Source organism: Felis catus, chromosome B2, assembly GCF_018350175.1.
Source record: "Felis catus isolate Fca126 chromosome B2, F.catus_Fca126_mat1.0, whole genome shotgun sequence".
Classification (NCBI taxonomy): Eukaryota; Metazoa; Chordata; class Mammalia; order Carnivora; family Felidae; genus Felis; species Felis catus.
Genome location: NC_058372.1, coordinates 100,771,541 through 100,793,118, shown reverse-complemented (window position 1 = coordinate 100,793,118; position 21,578 = coordinate 100,771,541). Strand labels below are relative to the sequence as shown.

At 42.8% G+C, this 21,578-nt stretch overlaps 1 protein-coding gene across 2 annotated transcripts in view; it reads left to right on the top strand.

Annotated features, from left to right (window-relative positions):
- Positions 1-21,578, top strand: part of LAMA4 (laminin subunit alpha 4) — a 146,129-nt gene that overhangs the window by 60,586 nt on the left and 63,965 nt on the right. Inside the window, exons 6-12 of one of the 2 annotated variants that reach the window (XM_006931958.4) lie at positions 1,521-1,735; positions 3,633-3,728; positions 5,463-5,614; positions 7,378-7,488; positions 14,828-14,939; positions 18,027-18,194; positions 20,645-20,838. In XM_006931958.4, the coding sequence (XP_006932020.4) occupies positions 1,521-1,735; positions 3,633-3,728; positions 5,463-5,614; positions 7,378-7,488; positions 14,828-14,939; positions 18,027-18,194; positions 20,645-20,838 (1,048 nt within the window). The remainder of the gene's footprint in view (positions 1-1,520; positions 1,736-3,632; positions 3,729-5,462; positions 5,615-7,377; positions 7,489-14,827; positions 14,940-18,026; positions 18,195-20,644; positions 20,839-21,578) is intronic. The other variant, XM_003986472.5, reaches the window with a different exon arrangement.

Sequence of the window (21,578 nt, the reverse complement as noted above, 5' to 3'; positions counted from 1 at the left end):
GAAAGTCCTCCCCCGCTCTCCTCTCCAAGGCCAACGCCCAGCCCAGGCTCTCCACACCCCAGCCCGGTCTCCCCATTCCAGCCCGCAGTCCACCCTGCATCTGGAGCCAACACCGGCTTCCCCCACCTCTACTTTCATCACAGAAACCTCCATCTGCTTCTTTCTTTTTCTCGCTCGCATCAGAACCCTCTCCTGCACCTGACCTTCAGCCCCATGAAGGGGTGACCACACATTCTTTCCAGCCACTCCCAAAGTGTCTTCAGCCCCAGTTAGCCAGTCTTGACACTAGTTTAGGGTCACAGCAAAGAGGAGCCTATGGCCAGCCAGAAAACATGTGTAGTTTGGCTCATGGGGTATTCTTACAAAGTTTGAGCCAAACTTTCAAAATTGTAAGTTCACATAAAAATCCACACTTCAGCTTTTCTCTCCAAAGATAGAAAGATCTAGCAACACAGTTCCCTCAAGGCTACAATCTAGAAACAGCTGACAGGAGCTGAGTAGCAGCTACCCCTTGGATCGGGCCTGCAGTCCCACTACTCACAAGCAGGGCCTCCTCTGCTGGCCCGTGAGGCACCTTTGGGAAAAGTAGAGAAGGCATTTCTTCTTCTGAGTAGAAGCAGCTCCCAGAGGGCACAGCTTGGCAAGGCCAGCAAAGGCTGGATGGATTTTGGTCTCTACTCTCCAACTGAGCTGGGGTCTGTCCTTAAGGGCCCCGCTGGCATGACCATAGGCACTAGCTCTGCCCTCACAACGAATGCAGTTAGGTGCCTGGTCTCTATAGGCTTACATACCTAAAATGCCCACAAAAATGGCCATCTGGGCTCCAATTTCATTTATGTGTGGTACTCTCAGCCCTGCTCTCTGCTTTATCTTCACACTGCCTTTCTGCCATCACAAGATGGCTGCCAGCTGAGTGCTACCTGCCTCTATGTTCACCTGTGGATAGAGAGAATGCCTTCCCACAACCCTCAGCTAAAAGCCCTGAGCTATAATACTCCGACTAGATCACTCCTGAACCAACTTGTCTTGGCCAGGACAATGCCAGGCACTAACTGGCTCAGGTTTAGGTTATCCAAACAACTCGTTATGGCAAGGCAGGTGGTGATTTATACCAGTGTTTCTCAATAAAGGTATTATTAACATTTTGGCCAGGATAATTCTTAGCTGTGCCCCAGTGGTACATCTCTTGCTGTACATTTAGCATATCTTGTACCATTCGGTCATATAGCAGCCATGCACCCCAATCATTAGGGTGACGAAAAATGCCCACACACTGATCATATCTGGACACTCCTGCATCTGGGGGTCTGATCATACTAAATGGGCTTCAATCCAATAGGGAAGAGAAGAATGGTTCCTTAAAAACAAAGTCTGGTCCTATTAAGAAGCTGCAATAAAGGGAATGAATTCCAGGCGAGCAATCCACATATATTCATTACACTGTCTTCTAGGTAGGAAAGAAGATAAAAGACAAGAAAAACTATGGCTGCTAAATTTTTAACCTGTGATTTCTCCTCCAGATGTGCCCCGGGTTACTATGGAAACCCCTTGCTGATTGGAAGCACCTGTAAGAAATGTGACTGCAGTGGAAATTCAGATCCCAACCTGATCTTTGAAGATTGTGATGAGGTCACCGGCCAGTGTAGGAATTGCCTACGCAACACCACGGGATTCAAGTGTGAACGCTGTGCCCCTGGCTACTATGGGGATGCCAGGGTCGCCAAGAACTGCGCAGGTACAGCACATACACCGAATTCAGATGGATCGATGTTGGGAAAATATTGCAAGTGTCCCACTGTCACTTTTCCAGGACACTGTGCACTCTTAGGAATGTGCATCCCATACTCACCAGGGTAGATATTATCAAGGCTACTGGTGTACCTTAGCTCATGGGTAGATTAAACCATGAGACACTCACACAAGTGAACTTTTGCCTTATATTCTTCCAATTTTTTTTTATCAAAGGAGTAAGCCAGACTTTCATGGATTACCTATCACTGACCAGAATTCTGAATGAAGACTTACAAGATTTACATCAGTTTTCTTATTCTGGAAGCTGGTCATAGCTTTAAGAAGTAAAACTGACTTCTAAGTGAAACAGATTAGCAAGCCAAGGGTACAGTTCAGTCATCCCCCAAGTTCCTCAAATTGTCAGAGTAAATATTGCAGGTATAGTATAAGAAATCTTCCTGTTTAAACTGCAGTCAGACTGAAATGCACACATTTCGTTCATGATTTCTCTAATCAATTTGCTGCATAGAGTGAAACTCTTCAGAAATAAAAGTGAATTGACTTCCTTTAGGAACAAAGGAAGGTTGAGAGTGAGTATTTCTTACTCTGTGACTTTGAGAGGAAAGATTCTTCTGGAATCCCCTTACCGAAACAGATTCCCACCTGCAAAGATTTTAAGAAGAGTCTAAAGTTGAGAAGAAGACACATATGATCTGCAGCACTCACAGTAAAAGTAAACGTGTCTATAAGAAAGCGAGGTGCACAGAGGCATGAAACCAGAAATGACAGAAGCAAGAGAGGAGTTCTGTGTCCAGTCAGACTAAAGAGAGAAAGCAGGCATCAGAAAGGATGTTGGCAAAATCCAAGCCTTACACATTGATGTTCTGATTCTCAAAAGATTTTTTTAAACTTCTGTTAAACTACATAGATGCAGATCACTCTTAGAAAAGATAGTGATGTTAGAAGCAACAAAGCATGATCTTGCTGAATTGTTTAACAAATCTACATTTTGTGGAACATTAAACAGCTGAAATGTAATAAATGCATGTTCCCCCTTGAAGCTAATTTTTTATGATTATTCTGTAAAGACAGTTAAGAGGTGGGGGAGAATTTACAACACTATTCCAGCTTATTGCCACCATAGATAGCTTAGGAAATCCTTTTTAAATATTACAAATTGATTCCTACTGAGCAACTCAGTGGAAAATGAACAGCCTGATGAGATTGGGGTTTTGCTTTTGTTTTTTTCCAAAAGGCATTTTTGAAAATCATCAGTAGATTAATAGTGGGCTCTCAGGTCTTCTAAATTCATGTAAATATGCTCCTAATTCTTTCCACGACATTACTCCTAGCCATCCCACTGATGGAGGTTTGGAGTCAGACTTGCCAAGGGTCAAGCACTGTGGAAGCCAAGAATCGCTCTTGAGCCTCCTCCCTCCCTCCCTCTGGGCTGCTCCTCCCTCACACCTGGCAATGATCAAGCCCGGAGTTGGATTAAACTGGAGAATCAGTCTTCGATGAAAGGAGGGCTCTCAGATTCCAGCTGAATGATGGGTTCCAGGATCGTTTTGTACTTTGTGAAATTTACCAGGATCTTTTTGGACTGAAGCAATTGCACAGTCATGTCAGCATCCCAGAAAGTGGGGAAAAGAGTCCTAGAAAATTCAGATTTACTTTTGCCCCAGGGCCACCTTTGAAAATCTCACCAGGCTGGGCTTTACTGGGTGGGGGGAATAATCTCTAGTTCATGGATTCTACATGGTGGTAAGGAAGAATATAATTACTTCCCTTTGGAAGAACTGTGTACGGATAGCCAGTATTTCTAGAAACCAGGAAAATGTTGCCATATTTTAAGCATTTTAAGAAACGAAGCCCTAACCTCTTGTTTTTGTTTCCCACAGTGTGCAATTGTGGGGGAGGCCCATGTGACAGCGTAACCGGAGAGTGCTTGGAAGAAGGTTTTGAACCCCCTACAGGCATGGACTGCCCAACCATAAGTAAAAATAACAGTACATGATTGACTAACCCCACTCTCTCTAATGTGCTGCAGGTGTAGGATTAGGAAAAGCTATGCAATAGCCTCTCTAGAAACTGCCTAAGCCCCACTCCTGGCTTTAACCCTGTCTGTGCCTCCACCAAATAAACCCTGAGCGAAAGATATTCAACGCTCTGCTTGATTCCAATTGGCAAATGGGTGACTTACATTTAAGCAGCTCTGTTTTAGAAAACTTATTTTATGAAGCCCTTAAATTCAGCATCTTACCCAGTGGGTAAAGGCAGACTCAAACACAATTCCCAGTGACCGAGTTCATTTTGGCTCCTTTTTCTATATTTTCTCTTCAAGTCCTCAGATAGTGAGGTAGACACTGCTTTACAACACTAGGGAAACCAAGACACTAAGAGATTCGAGTGGCTTTTCCCAAATCACTCCAAAACTGAAGTGGCACCAGAAATAAACTATTCCCACCTTATAGAATGGAACTGTCATCTTACTTTCCTGGATTTCTCTGTCATCACTTTCATTCAAATCAGCAGTCCTCATGGTGCAGGAACCTGCTGAAACACTTCGAAACAAATGCCCAGAGATGGTCTTAATGACTTCTCAACCATCCTTCAAGCGCTTAGTCTAGAAAAACTGATTCTTAGAATGATTTAAAGAAGCTTTGCCTTAGAAAGCCTTTTATCAAAATGGCTGCCCAGCCGCCTCATGGCTGGCTGGGGAGTTATTCCTATAAGATAGCCTATCAGAAAGATCATGTTAAACTTCAAATAACAAATTAACACATTAACAACTATTAACCCTTTAGTCTTCATTTATTGGTTCCTTAGAAAAGGGGACAATCTGGGGGAAAGATAATTGGGAACAGAAAAGTTTCAAAATGAGGTTTCCAAGCATGGTCGGCTGTCCTTCTGAGTGTGCCACAAGGGGGCGCTGGGCCTCCGGGGGTGACGACGCAGTCGGAGGAACTCCAATTCCAACTGCAAGGAGCAGAAACTGCCGCGTCTTCCCCGGTGGGCACCAAGCAGAAGCCCAAAGCCTGATAGGAAGAGAGCCATCTCAGAGGGCTGTCCCGCCACTAAGCAAAAGTGGAGGGAGTGCGTCTCCTTACCCACCCATCTTGCAAACGTCTTGCCCTTTTAAGCTTCCTTTCTTTCAGTTCAGCGATTAGAGAGTCCAGATTAGCCTCCTTCCCTGTCGCATGTGTTGTTTTGTTGTTTTAAGTGGGGATCGTGCCTGATGCACAGTTTGAGTCATCTTAGCCTCTCGTCTGCTTTGAGTGTAAGGACTGGTTCTGTGACCCGGAACAGCTCCTCGGGGCACAAAGATAAAAATAATATCTATTTATTTGTTTGTTTATTTTTTGAGACAGAGAGAGACAGAGCACAAGCGGGGGGGGGGGGGGGGGGGGCACAGAGAGAGGGAGACACAGAATCCAAAGCAGGCTCCAGGCTCCGAGCTGGCAGCACAGAGCCTGACGCGGGGCTTGAACCCACGGGCCGTGAGATCATGGCCTGAGCCGAAGTCGGACGCCCAACCGACTGAGCCACCCAGGCACCCCTAAGATAAAAATAATATTGGGTGTTGTATGGAAACCAATTTGCCAATAAATTTCAGATTAAAATAATAATAATAATATTAACAGAGGAAGTACACATAATGATCTACTAGCGCACATGCTTCCTGGCTGACTTTCAGTTTTAAAGAAATAACACGTGCATTTTATCTCCAGGCTGTGATAAGTGCATCTGGGATCTGATCGATGACCTTCGGTTAGCGGCACTCTCTATCGAAGAAAGCAAATCGGGTCTGTTGAGCGTATCATCGGGAGCCGCTGCTCATAGGCACGTGAATGAACTCAACTCCACCATCTACCTCCTCAAAGTATGCAGCCATGTTGTACCTTCAGCTGTATCTCATGCTGGCTTTGCACGATCTGTCCTAGAACTCCTATCTCCTCTATCATCTGAGTCCCATGGCTGTTATTACAGATGGAGTGTTAGATTAGGAAATTATGAAACGTTGATTATAACCATGAACTTCAACCTAAACCAAAGACTGCCATCTATAAAAGAAGTTAAGGTGCTAAATAAAATAACTAAAACAAGGAGTATCTATCTACCAAACTATTGAGGGAAGGAAAACACTCTTACTTCTTTGGTAAGCTGTACATTGATCGTTCAGGTCATTCCCACAAACTTACCGTTACCTTAGCCTCAATTTGCCATGTTTTGGGGAGTTTCTCTAGAAACCTCTCTCCTGCTCTCTCCCTCCCACCCTTACTTTTCCTTCTTACAGACACACAGTCTCTCTCATTTTCCCACACTCACACACACACTGGAGCACACAGACATACACGCCCTGGTTAATATCTGATAAACAGTTAAAGGCTGACAACAGTCAAAAACAGTAGATTATAACAGTGCTTATACAGCTAAACTTTAAGAGGCATTTTTCCCTTCTAAATCATCGGCTTCTATCACAACCAACAGACATTTTTTGAAACAATGATAATTAACTGAAAGAAGAATAGAATTAATGCCAGCACACATTTTTACTGTTTGTCAACTTAGCATAATGATTAAGAGCATAAACTTTGAAACCAGATCGGTTGCATTCAAATCCCAGCTCTCACCCTTACTAGTTACGTGACCTGGGGCAAGTTATTTTAACCTCTTAGTTCTCCAGTTTTCTCAACTGAGGATAATTATCACGCCCATCTTATGGGTTGTTGCGAGAATTCAGCAAGCGATATACGTAGAGCTGTTGCAACAGTGCGCACCATAGAAAGTGCTCATCACTCTACTTTTTAGAGGTGCAAATAGATGGCATCCACAGCAATTGGCCAAATATGCAAACGGTAAAGCAAACCCCAAATCACAAGACTGTAGAGCTGGATGGACTCTTAGTGAGCACCCTATTCCAAACTTAGCACTCATTCCTGTCCAAACTCATCTGTTTGGACACACGCAGGCAGTACTTCTCCGAGGAGTCACCCAGACACAGGCCTCATGATACCGCCTGAACTCTCTTTCCTCAACAGCACAACATCAAGATAGGTATGAGGATAACGGACAGGACAGGACGCCTGTGCCGGGATCGCAAGGCTTTCTCCAAAGTAGTCCAAGGAAAGCTACATTGGGCCAAACTCCGCAAAAATGGGAGAGAAAGGGAAAATGGTCCAAAATAAAGAGAATCACTCTCCTTGCACTAAAAAGAAGAAAGAGAACTTCCAAACTCCATTTTACATGACCTTGATCCTTATGGCTTGATCATTTCCTCCAAGGTCTGCCAAAATGGAAATTTTAAAGATCACACACGCTGGGCCTCCACCAGTCTATACGGTACTTTTGTGAAATTAGAAAAAGATGCCCTTTCTTCGTGGCCGGCACAGCCTGGTTCAGGGTCTCCGGCCCAGTGAGCAGAGCTCGTAGAACTTCAGCTCTGAAGACCATGGGAACCCTTGTGCAGACCCCAACCTTCACACGAGGTGGCAGCAGCCTTCAGACCCCACGATTTTGGTAACAGAAGCTCACATTCTACTCCGAGTCCCCTTACACTGAAAGCGTTGTATGTATATGTTTAAAGGCCTGGTATGCACATCTACTGATTTTTTTTTTCTTTCAAAACATTTTTCTTTTCCACAGACAAAATTGTCAGAAAGAGAAAACCGGTATGTCCTAAGAAAGATACAAATCAACAATGCTGAGAACACAATGAAAAGCCTTCTGTCTGATGTGGAGGAATTAGCGGAAAGGGTAGGTACTCAGTGTCTGGGAGTGCCTTCAGAGAAAGGATTTAGCCGGCGTGAGCCTGGCTAGTCACAAACGACTGAAGCTTAACACAATGAAGGAAAACTGCAGTGACCCATGTGCCTTAAAATAAATCAAGGCAAGATCTGTGGAGAAAGTTAATATACTTGGTCTCTACAGTCTCTTCTCGTTTTGATGACTTTCCTTGAAAAACTGTGTTTATGGGGAACTTTCATTGTATTTGGTGCTGGTTAATATGGTTGATAGATGTTTCAATTAGGATGGTTGGTCAGCTGTTTGCCTTAACATTTTATGGCTAAGAGCTGTAGAGAGCCCAGAACTAAACTTTATTATATAGAATATGAAATTTAAATGTTTGCTAAAGGATCCATTAAATAATAAAAGGAAAAAAGAACCATGCTGAGAAAGCAATTTTGCAGTTAGACAGGAAAAATAATCGCCTTCAACGTTCACTTTATAACATATACTAAAATAAATTCCAGACAGATTAAGAGTTGAGTTTGGGGGCGCCTGGGTGGCGCAGTCGGTTAAGCGCCCGACTTCAGCCAGGTCACGATCTCGCGGTCCGTGAGTTCGAGCCCCGCCTCAGGCTCTGGGCTGATGGCCCAGAGCCTGGAGCCTGTTTCCGATTCTGTGTCTCCCTCTCTCTCTGCCCCTCCCCCGTTCATGCTCTGTCTCTCTCTCTGTCCCCAAAATAAATAAACGTTGAAAAAAAAAAAAAAAAGAGTTGAGTTTGAATCTCAAATCCATAAGAAAGCAAAATGAAATCATTGTTAAACCTTGAAAGGAAATAACGGTACATTTAAATATAGCATGAAGAATTATAATTTAAAAGAGGTAATAGAGTTGACAAGATAAAATTTCAAATACCCAGTGAAGCAATAAATAAACTAAGAATTCAACCAGACTAAGAAAAATATTGAGGGAAATATGACTTGTAAAAGCTCTCACAAATGAACAAGAAAAACATGAAAACAGGAAAAACAGAGTTAACATGAAAGACTATTAAATACACTCCCCAGGAGCCTAATGGAAAAATATCCATCATCTGTACTAATAAGGAAAAATATAACTAAGCCACCAGGTGCCATATTTTACGTATTAAAATGTTTGACACATTTTTCCCCTGATTATGCTCTACCAAGGCTGTCCAATGTACTCGGATTTCAACTTTTAGACATGGGTGTTTGACATTGAAGATCTCTTTGAAAAAATAATTCTTATTTTCTACAAAAATAAAGGTTAAAATTAACTCTGGCCATCTCTTTTGATGTTGGACCTCATAAACTTTTACGAGATTAGGCTTCTAAAAACATGAGTTGTTCTAATTGGATCTTTGGAAGATACAGCTACTTCGAAATGTATATGAAACTTGGGTCCCTCATTCCCATGCATTGTGCATATTAAAATCCAAACATGAGCATATGTAGGAAGCAGTGAGATCTCTTAAGTTTCAAAGGAAATACTAGGAAAGAAATCTTTGTGAAAAACTCACTGCTTTTTCATTTCTGGTGTCGTGGTTGGAATTTGCCCAGTGTCTCAATTCTTGAGAAAATATTTTCCCCAAGATTAGTTCCTCTCACAGCTCAGACGTGGACTGACTGATCCTTTTGTTGTACAAATTTTCCACTTCCAATATAACCTAAATGCAGACATTCATGGGGAGAAAATAGCACGAGCTTTCAAGTGATACCACAGTAGTGGGGCGCCTGAGTGGCTCAGTTGCTTAAGTGTCTGACTTCAGTGCAGGTCATGATCTCACAGTTCATGAGTTCAAGCCCCACATCGGGCTCTGTGCTGACAGCTCAGAGCCTGGAGCCTGCTTCGAATTCTGTGTCTCCCTCTCTCTCTGCTCTTCCCCCACTCATGCTCTATCTCTCTCTCCTTCAAAAATAGATAAAAACATTAAAAAAAAATTTTTTTTAAGTGATATCACAGTAGAAAAGGCTCCTGGGCACCAAGAAGAGACCACCAAAGCAAAAGGTTGATGAAAAAGCTACTGAAACTTTCAGGTATTTCCAAGAACTCTTATTGAAAATAAGGTCCTTCTAACTATGACAACAGTCCTGATGGTGTAAGAGACTGCTGACAGATTTCAAAACGAATGCCCAGAGCTGGTCTTAATGACTTCTCAAGCATCCTTCAATCCTTTAGTCCAGAAAAGCCCATGATTGATTCTTAGAAGGATTTAAGAAAAGGTGGCCTTAGAAAGACTTCTACCAAATAAGTAACTAATATTTACCTTTAAAGAGAGCGAAGGATAGGGACGCCTGGGTGGCTCCGTCAGGTAAGCATTCGACGCTTGATTTCAGCTCAGGTGATGATCTCACTCACTCTTCATGGGTTTGAGCTTTGCATCAGACTCCACAGCTTGAGGCACAGAGCCTGCTTGGGATTCTTTCTCTGTCTCTGTCTGCCCCTCCCCGGTTCACGCTGTCTCTGCCTCTCTCAAAATAAATAAATAAACTTTAAAATAAAATTGATTAATTAATTAATTAATTGAAGGATTTCACTGTGGGTTCATTCCCACAATGATTTTTTTTTTTTAATCACAGTAATGTTGCCTCTTGAACTTGAAAATACCGCTGTTTGCAAATTGTCACGTAAACCTCATGAGCCCCAAATCTCACAGTTTACATTAACCTAAGTTACCTGGTTTCGTCCTAGCCCTCTTTTGAAAAAGTCTACAGCCCTTTCCTACTCCCTTACTTCTGGGAATCCCCTAAAGGATGCCCAGGCATTTTGTCTTCTCAAATAGTCGGTGCTCAAAACGACCTCCCTTCTACCACTGGCTTGTCATGTCTGTAAGAAAGTGCCAAAGACAAGTCAAGATTCTACTTTCCCATGTTCCCCAGGCACCATGCTCGAAGTCTGAGTGGTGCTAGGCTACACGCAGGAGAAGAGGCAGGGGCCCTCTCTCAGTTTCAGTGCTGCCCCCTGACAACGGGGCCTTGAAGTTGCAATGCAGAGCCCCAAGTCGCAGAGCCCAGTCTCCAAGGGCTGGCTCAGGAAGGTGCTGCACCACCCCTCTACTTCCCCATCTCCTCCATATCCTCCCTACTCCTTTGGCCACAACAAAAGCTCCCTTGCTTATCAAGTCATCGAAGAGATCTTTAGGACTGGAAGGAAAGCAGGCCACCACCTCTATACATCGAAAGCACCTGGGCTCATCTCTGATCCTGACAAAACGGTAGGGCCAAAAATAAGAATATGTTTCAATTCCAAAAGCATTACCTAACACCTGGTGTATAAGCTATTGTGCTAGTGCTATGGATACTGAAATGAACATGATAATGTAACATAAACCCTGCTCTCCAGGAGCTCACAGCCAGCAGGGAAAACGGGTATGTAAAACAAAGTAACTATAACATAGCGTTCAATAAGAGAGGCATGGTACAGGCTAAAGAGATAACTCTAAGGAAGAAATAATTAACTTGTTCACTAGGCATACGCTAGGGAACACTTCTTAGAGAAGATGAGTTGACCTATGTGTTTAAAAATTACTGGGAAAAAAAAATAAAATAAAAACTACTGGGAGTTTATCAAGTACTTCCTAAGCAGGAGAAAAGTACCAGGAAAGCAGGGAGATGTGAAACAACATAGTGTGTTCTACGACTAGAAAAACTTTGGCCTTGGCCTACTGAAAGGTTAGCTGTAAGGCAAGGCGCAGGAGACACTGCTGATGAAGTTCTCAGAGGCCAGGTCATGAGGAACCTTGCCCACCATGCTCAAGAACATGTAGGCTTCATCCTGTGGGCTTTGGAGAACATGGAAGTATTTACGTAGGACAATGAACTGATCAGATTTGAAATTTCAGAAACATTCTTCTGCAGTAGGGATGATAGATTGGCGAGTGAAGACGCTGAAGATATGGGCACCAGGAATCTGGAAATTTGCCACAGAGGTCTAGACTAGAGCGGTTGGCGGGGCACCTGAGTGGCTCAGTCGGTTAAGCGTCGGACTCTTGATTTCAGCGCAGGTCATGATCTCATAGTCATGAGATCACAAGCCCCACGTCAGGCTCTGCACTGGACTGGGCATGAAGCCTGCTTAAAATTCTCTCTCTCTCCCTCTTCCTCTGTCTTTCCACCCCCACCCCTCTTTCTCTTTCTTTGTCTCTCAACAAAAGAGTGGTTGATTGCTACCTTGACTTTATTTGAACAGAATTTGCAGTGAACAGGTATCAACCGAGACTGTGGTAGTATGGAACAGGAGGAGAGGCCAGAATGGCAAGTGGAATAAGAATGATTTGGTGACCAATTGGACATGAGGGAAGTTCTGGCTTGGAGAAATGACTATTCTAAAATTACAGAAGGGGGGCACCGGGCTGACTTAGTACGTAAAGCATGCATGCAACTCTTGCTCACTACCCCCAAGATTACATAAAAATATGTAGAGATCTTTATGTAAAAATCAATCAGTCCATCAAAAAATTAAGTTACAGAATGGATTACTCAGGACATTTCTCTGTGGATGCCCAGAGGGCAGTTAGAGAAAGATTTGAGTTTGTAGCTCGGAGGAACTCAAGTCTGGGAAGGTGTTTAGAAGCCGTGAATGTTCAGGAGGTAGGGAAACCCACAGAAGTAGATATCACTGTACAGGTTCTGAAATGGAGCATCATTTCAGAACCATTTTATTCCCACTACTGTTTTGTCCAACACTGTCCTTATTTATGCTTGTCTCCCAGAGTGATTCCTGGAAGTTCCGCTTTCACTTTCAAAAGTGTCACAGTTTAAACAATGAAGTCTATTCTCACCCTAGATATTATCATCCTCACTTAGTCTGGTTGATTTTTAAAATATCAGTCATGTAGGTACACTACCCTTCATATGCACTGTATTATCAAAAAGATCTTGTCACTTAAAAAAATTTTTTTAATGTTTATTTATTTTTGAGAGAGAGAGCCCAAGCAGGGGAGGGGTAAAGAGAGGGAGACAGAGGATCTGAAGCGGGCTCTGTGCTGATGGCACACAGCACAAGGCAGGGTTTGAACTCACGAACTGTGAGATGATGACCTGAGCCAAAGTCAGACGCTTCACCAACTGAGCCATCCAGGTGCCCCTTTGCCACTTTTTATACCAAATATGTACAGGGAGAATTTGCTGTTGGGGTAAGTAAATGATTAATCTATTTGTAAGGTAAACCATCAACTAGTTTATAGTTGTGAGTTAATTTTTTTAATTTTGGCTTTTCTTAAAGCAAGGTACGCTGGTTTTACCATGTGCCCATACCGTTATTTTTATTTTTCATCCGTAAGCAAAGTTACAGAAAAACATGAATCTTTCCAATAAGGCATGACTTCTGTTATAGCCAGTAAGTTTGCTGTGTAAAGTCACAGACATTGCTTAACCACTTATTTTCTTATATAGTGTTGCTAAGCGCCCTCTAGTGTTTGTCAGAAAGAAATTTTCTTAGCAGTATTCACACCTCCCCCCCCCCCCAGCTGCCTTTCATTGTTTCCCTTCAAAGTTTCCATATCAAGAAATAAGTTAAATGAACACAGTAATTACAATAGGCCTTTTTCTTTGAAGGATGAAACCAAAGTAAAAGATATAAGTGTTGTGTTTTGCAAATATAATTTGAACTGGATCAAAAATCAACTAGATTTTTAAAAAATTTCTAGATGTTTTCAAGGCTTGTGTCCATACTTTTTAAAAGCAGGAAGCGTGACATCAAGAATAAGATTGATTTTATTTTCTGCATCATATAATTTTTTAATGTTTATTTATGTTTGAGAGAGACAGAAAGACAGAGTGCGAGTGGGGGAGGGCAGAGAGAGAGGGAGACACAGAATCCGAAACAGGCTCCATGCTCTGAACTGTTAGCACAGGGCCCCAAGCAGGGCTTGAACCCATGATCTGTGAGATCATGGCCTGAGCTGAAGTCGGGCGCTCAACGAGCTAAGCCCCCCAGGTGTCCCTGCATCATATGATTTTTAAATGACCACAGATGTTGTGTTTCTGGAAAGCATTGGAATGAGGCAAGAAGAAGACAGGCATTGGAGGAAGGAATGCAATGACTCAGAATGCAGTGCCCATTCAGAAAGCCCACTGTTTCGGGAAGGGTCTGATGGTTGCACTACTGCTCTATAGGGGGCTTTATGTGGAAGGGATTCCGGACTGGCTTGAAAAAAAACCTCCAGGGCACGTGTTTGCTATGACACCACTTCTGCATTTCTCTTCCTTGACTAAGGGCCACTTATGTGGGTTGGTTATGCCTAGAAAGCCAAAGCATTTCAGGTCAAATCATGGCACAACCCTCTGGCTAGAACACTGGGTGAGAGAAAAAAAGTTTGAAACAGGCCCTTCCCTGTCCCAGGGAACCTGTGCAGTGGGACAGACCACGCAGTCCACTCAGACACGACAGCACTTTGTAATAGAACTGAGCCGAAAGACCACCAGATGAGGCCAATAGGCATCTGCCAAGTGTGATCAGAGAACTCCTTCCCCCCTTAAATATAACCCGTGAGTCAGTCTTTCTAATGCCAAAGGGATATACACAGTACACATCCCCAATGCTGTGCATCCAGGCCAGTGTCCTGCCCTTAAACCAATTCTTAGATCAGCTTCTGTCCTGACACACACAGAAACATGCACATACACTTACACACCCACATGCGCTTTCAGAAGCCACATTTGAGTTCGAATTTCATTTGGACAACTACTACATGGGAGCTCTGAAACAGAAGCTCCCTGGTGGAGAGAATGGAGTCTGCTTCTCAGGGAAGAGTCTAATTCACTCTGAGCCAGATCTGCCTGAGTGGTTATTTGTACCCAAGTGGCATCAGTGTTGATGGGAATTTGGAATGCAGCACTGAAAACAGCATTGAGCCTAGTCAGCATAATCCTTTAAATCTCTGTGGTAAATCAGTGTCAGCTCTGGTGGGACCACCCAGGAGCCCCTAGACGCACGAAGCATTTCAAGGTCTGCCTACTTTCTCAACGATTTCCCCTTTGAAACTTTAAGCTCTTCCATCAGCACAATGTCAAATTGATCAGCAGACACGGGTAATTTCCTAGTCTGGAATCCTGAGATACAGTAAAAATTCAAAGAGTAAATTACATATGAAAGGTGATTGGTTTGGACCCAACTGTGACTGATGGCGTAGGAATATGGCTGATTTTATAGCATTCTGCAGTTCTAAAGCTGGTCATCACATCACATTCATGCATGATTTCTGGGACCATTTTATATGTTATAGAAGCTCCACATGCCAAGGAAATTTATGTTTATGGAATGCATTATGCCCACCCACTGCTATGTGCACATACACAACATTCCCTTCTCATAAATTTAAGCTGGTGTTTATATGGATTATTTGTAGGAAAGTCAAGCCTCAAGAAGGGGCGAACTGGCTCAGAAGGAAAGCATGGATACCATCAACCACGCCACGCAGCTTGTGGAGCAAGCTCATGATATGAGGGATAAAATTAAAGGTAAATATATTCTCTTCTGGTGCAGCCTAATGTCGAGGAATCATTCGTGTTGTTAAACTACAACAAAAATAATGGCTACTGATAGTGCTTACTATGTGCCAGTAACTTGTTAGAGAGCTCTATGTAAGGAAATATGTATGGATTTATAGTGTATGCATATGGTATTCATACTATAGTATATAGTATATTTATAGTGTGTGTGTGTGTGTGTGTGTGTGTGTGTGTGTATACACACACCCACATATATAGTCATCCAGTTTGTTCGCTAGGATTTCTGAGTACTATCCCTACTTACTGTTAGCTGTCAAGAATAAACGTATAGAATCATTCCCTTTCCAGGCATTTCACTAAAGTGGAATGCCGGAATACCTTTCCAGCACAAGAAACGGAATGCTATGGAGTCTTGAGTAGGAGTCATGGTTTTCTCAACTATCTGCAGCAAAAAACATCACCTTTAGAGTGGCAGGAAATTGCACTAATCCAAACTGTCCTAAACTGTCTCGATGATCCTATTTCCCAAGGACCAGGGAGGCAACATGCTCTGATCCCCAGTTCAGAAGAGAAGTCTGGAGGGGACGTGTGACATTTCTTCGGCCTAAAACGCAGTGGCAGATTTTACCTTCCCTCTTAGAGGATTACTTATTTGTGCTAACTTCTGATAAGTGCGGGCAGTATTTTGAAAACCATCTTAATAGCCCATTGAAAGCCAGCCTTCAATTTATCAACAGAAAACAGGCGCTCTCACTTGTTCTAAAATAAAGAGACTTTCCTTGGGTTACAGTCTGCTAAGATACAGCATTTGTGTGCCTCCATAGCTTTTATCCTATGTATTAAGAGCTAGATGACAACACCAAGCGCAGTGGCAGAAAAGGAACCCATAGTGAGAGGGTCATATCTTTACCCTGAGGTATAGGGAACATACTCCAGGCAAAGGGATGAATGGAGCCAAGATTAGACATTTGCTGTATTTCCTACAATACATAATAAAAATGAATGGCACGCATTTCAAACAGCCCTCACTCCCATCCTCACTGACTCATGCTTTTGCACCTACCAATAAAATATTTTTTTTCCTATAACATTTTAGAGCTACCATTGATTTTTTTCAAAAAGTCGGATTGAGCCTGGATTAGCTGACCTCATCTAATTAAGAAATAAATGCCCCTCTAGGCAGCAAGTAAAGCCAGCATTCTAGTAAGCCATTCAGAGAAAATAATTCACATTTGCTGTTATAAAATTTTTATTCTAACGTGTTTCATTTGGAAGGAATCTAAGCCCTCTATTTGACCCTGTAAGCACAAGAAAAGACGAAAAAAATACAAAAGTGTAAATGGGAAACAATAACTGCCATCAGTTTACCTTTTAAAAATAATGTGTGAAGGGGCACCTGGGTGGCTCAGTCGGTTGAGCGTCCAGCTTTGGCTCAGGTCATGATCTCGCGGTCTGTGAGTTCGAGCCCTGCGTCGGGCTCTGTGCTGACAGCTCAGAGCCTGGAGCTTGCTTCAGATTCTGTGTCTCCCTCTCTCTCTGCCCCTCCCCTGTTCATGCTCTGTCTCTCTCTGTCTCAAAAATAAATAAACATTAAAAAAATTGTAAAATAATGTATGAATAGTCTCCAAAGACCAAGGCAAAAAATGTCATTGCCTGCATTTCCTTTTTCTAATCTATTCCAGACGTGGCTAAAATAAAACAGGCCAGAATTGTAAATGTAATATTTGGATCAAAATGCCAAACGAGTCAGCCCTGGAAGTGTTAGATCTGAGGGAGGGAGGAAAAAAAAAATCTATGTTTAGTTTATTTCCAGAGTTAATATTATAGATCTCACTTGAAAAGTAAATGTTTAATCCCTTCATAAGTTTCGTTTCTAGCATATCTTGGTTTTCCCTGTAACTTTCTCAGTCATATTTATAGTGTTAAAAAACCCCTTACCCCATTTATCTCCTTTCCTTTGGAATTCAGGAATGCGACACAGTATCAATAGCGTGTCATTCCTTATTCCCAACCGTCTGTAAAAAAATTACTGGTGACCTTCAAGCTATTATCCATATAAAATAGAAGCCCGTATCTGGTATGATTTATGTGACAGCAGTGTTTGTTTACCCGTCTTGTCTGGCCAGCCGCATACATCACAGTAAACCACAGACACACAATTTCACTTATGCCAGGAAGATAAAATGCTTCCTCCCAGACCTGTCATACGGACAAGGTGGCAATTACATAACTTTCATCTGATCATATGTAGTAGGAAGAGAAAATCAGAGAACAACTCAGCACTGCTGGGATTTAGACAACTTATCTAATCTCTCTGAGCGTCAGCGGTCTCTTTGGTTCTAAAATTCTCCATCCGACATCTTACTTATGTATGGAAGTGGAGTGAAAATGACACGGGATCAAAATGGCCCAATCTCGAAAAACAGTCCTACTACAGAAGGCAAATAGCTATTGCAAAAATAGATAGCTAGATGGATGATAGATAGATTAATTATTAATATATATTAATAAACGAAAACTCACATCACACTAAAACAAACCTCTACTTTATATCTGCTCTGTAGAATAATCTGAAAGACCCATTTCAACAACTATCAATATGCTTTTATTTTGATTTAGAGCTTTGGTCAGATCTTCGGCTGAAATATAATTAATACCTCTAACACATCCTACATATGACAGGAGATACCTCAGATAATTTTCTCCAAGTTCTATATTTTATTCAAAAGGTTGATCAAAGACCCCAGGTTTGTGTGCCTTTCATAGTAACGTTCAGGAATTACCATGGAAACCAGACACAGCTGCAGTCAGGAATGGCTTTGTATTAATCCCATTCCCATCCTGAAGACACCAAATGGGGGGAGGCAGAATCGTTTCCTCAAGTTTTACTTCTCCTTGGAATATATGGCGAATTCCAATGCTGCCACCAGTGTTTGCAGCATGAACATCAGAACAGTCTTTGAATGATACCCTCTTTCCATTTGGGGATCAGCCCTGCCCTTTGCCCTCCCTCCATGTTTTCAGTGGCATCACTGTAAAATGCCCAGACACCCCCCCCCCCCCCGCTTTCTTTTCTCACTGTGTCCTTCCTTTCAGAGATCAACAACAAGATGCTCTATTATGGGGAGGAACAGGAACTTAGCTCTGAGGAAATCTCTGAGAAGATGGTGTTGGCCCAGAAGATGCTTGAGGAGATCAGACGCCGTCAACCATTCCTCATGCAGCGGGAGCTAGTGGACGAGGAGGCAGATGAAGCCCAGGAACGTAGGTGTATTCAACTCCTGGCACACAGCACATGTTTGCTTCCTTTGTGGGTCCAAGAGAGGACATTGAGCCGCAAGGGAACATTTGGTCAAAGCAAGCAATTCCCAATATTCGGAGCTATTTAGAACTTGTACATGGCCTCAGGGAATCATTTAGGACAACTTAACTAAATGACCAAGAGTTTTAGACTCAAGCCCAACCTCGAGGTTTTGAAAAACAGTTGAGATCTCACACAGAATCTATAGACCTTTAACTCCTGAGAAGAAGAAATAGGGACTTAACAGTTGGTGGAAACATATAAAACAGGGGAAGAAAAGCTAAGGGGAGCCAGTTTTCAGAAAAACAATAAAAGAAATCTTATTGAGAAGGCAGTAAAGCTACCAGCCCAGCAACACTCACATTCTGAAGTCTGGTGAATGACTTTTAGGCTTTCAGCCTCCGAGTTTTCACATTTCCTTTAATGATGAATGTAGGCAACACACAACAGTAGTATTAGCGAACCTATGACTTGGTTACTCTATCAGTTATCAATGACTAACAACTCATCCCAAACATATTCTTTTAAAACAATAACCATTTATGTGTTCATGACTTCATAGGCTTCCAATATGGGCTTAATTCAACCTGGACAGCTCATCTCTGCTCCATGTAGCAGGAGCTGGGCTCACTCATATGTCCTGGCCCTTAGGGGCGGATGGCTGGGCCTCCCCCCCTTATAGTGTCTTACCCTCAAGGAGACTAGCCCAGCCTCATTCATTTAGCAGGAGCCTTCCAGGAAAGCAAGAGTGGAACTCAAAGATGTCACATCTATCCTACTGGCCCAGACCAGCCCAGACTTAGGGTGTGAGGAAATAGACCCCACTCTCGACGGGAAGAGTTGCAAAGAATTTGTGTCCATTTTAATCTACACAATCAACAAGAGAAGCCGTGGATTTGGGTATCAGATACTAGCTGTTGCTCTTATCTCACAACATTAAGTTTAGCGGTAATTCAAAATAGAAGAGGCATATGTGTTCTTATAGTACCAATTTGTTTTTTAATATATCGGTCTTCTTTTTAAGTCTATGTATTTTACTTTATTCATTTTTAAATACATTATAAGAGGGGGTCTGAAGCTTTCACTAGATTGCAAAGAGTCCCATGGCACAAAAAAAGGGTTAAGAACACCTGCGCTGGGTTATTTTCCTATGATCATTACTAGCAACTTCTGCTGCAAATTATTACGAATATTTGAGAAGAGGAACATTCTTCACGTAAAGGCATATTACCATAGCAAACGTATTAAGTCTTTTTTTTTTCCAACGTTTATTTATTTTTGGGACAGAGAGAGACAGAGCATGAACGGGGGAGGGGCAGAGAGAGAGGGAGACACAGAATCGGAAACAGGCTCCAGGCTCTGAGCCGTCAGCCCAGAGCCTGACGCGGGGCTCGAACTCACAGACCGCGAGATCGTGACCTGGCTGAAGTCGGACGCTTAACCGACTGCACCACCCAGGCGCCCCGCAAACGTATTAAGTCTTAAACAGTAAGAATTCAAGACGAACCTCGAGCCCCATTTCTGAGTCAGGATGAAGGCAGCACTCAGGAAGGCTGGAGATCTAATGTCATAGACGGATGCTTCCACATTTCTTGCCTGTTTGGGAATTTTAACGAGTCTGCCCTGGGGAAATGAAACCAACCACATCCCCCACTTAGCCACCTTCCAACCTCGTGGATGCGTTTTTTAACCACTCTCTTTACTCAGCTATGAACTTGCATCTTGTGCTCACACAGATGAAAGAAAATACAAGACCTCCAAGAGACAGACTGATACTCCCTGGAGGGAAAATAGCATGAAGGCACATAGTCAATGCATACTACCTTGATCAGAGAATTAAGACATATACAGAATTTAAGACTATATCCTTGTCATTCAGCCTTCATATCACAAAGTCAACGGTAACTCTTCATTACCAAAGTAATGGTTTAGGTTTGACCTAAAGAAGCTAACTGAAAGCACTTGCCCGGAGAGAATACAGAAAATGAGCGGCTGTGAACATCACTTGTCGGTAACAGACAAGATAATTTGGGTTATTTTTAATAGTAAAACTATGGTACATCCAAACCCTTTTTTATGGTAAAATTACTAATAACCTGGGTAATAATAAACACAGTATAATAACAACACAGTTTCCACATAAATCATCATCTCGATGGGAAAACGAACCAAACTCCTTTTTTTTTTTTTTTTTTTTTTTTTTGGCTGACTGCCATCCAGGGGCTCTCAATCCTACAAAATAGGATTTCTTTCTTCCAGTATAGGACATGGGGCTAGTTTTGCGAACCAGAGCTTCAGTCTCTATTGCTAAGGAAGGCATGGCCTGACAAGTTTGCGTCTTTGCTGGATGCTGGATGGAATGAGAGGAGACAGGAGAAGCCCAGACTCAGTTTCTGTGTCCATGTCTTGCCAGTGCTGAACCAAGCTGAGAACTGGCAGCGGCTGTACAATGATACTCGCTCCCTGTTTCCTGTTGTGCTGGAGCAGCTGGATGACCACAATGCTAAGTTGTCAGACCTCCAGGAATCACTTGACCAGGCCCTTGACCGCGTCAGGGACGCCGAAGACATGAACAGAGCCACAGCAGCCAGGCAGCGGGACCTCGAGGTACGGTGGACGTCCCACCCGTAAATGCATTTCAGACACATATGACACAAAGTTACAACAAGGAGGGACAGTTGGCTCGCGATTTTTGTAAAATATTGGTACATTCAGATATTCATAGCTTTAAAAGATTTGTCCATGTTTTGCCGCTTTAACTTGCTAATGTAAGCGTGTGCACCTAAAATCAAGTTGAAATCATTCTAATTGTTTCGCTTTCGCACCAGTAAGAATGTAGTTGTTCTTGGTGCCTGTGTCAATGTGTATGGCTACGTTGTTCTTGCAAGTGAGTAACCAAAGTGCTAGTCCTATGCTTGCCTGTTTTTCCTTTTTTAAACTGAGAGCACTAGAACATCAAAGCAACTCAGAAACATGTGCCTAGGAGGGTATGTATAATTTCTGGAAAGGCGAGATAAGCAAATTGCACAGCCTGGCTGGTCGGTATGCACACAGATACGGAATCTAATTCAAGCCAAAGGTCAGGCAGATACAAAGAGGTGAGAGAAATTCCCAGACGTAGCCACAGCTTGCAAAGGCCAGGATCCCTATGGGGGGCAGGATTTGTGCATGCCCACCTTAGGGGGCTTAGATCTGGTGGTGGTCACGGCTGTTGCAAGCAATGCAGGCACTCACAGCCACCACGATCGAGAGGGGCCATCCTCTGATAGGGAGATTGTGTGTATCTTTGGACAGACTTATACAGATGAGAGTAAAATAACAATGTCAAAAAATAGGAAGCAACTGTG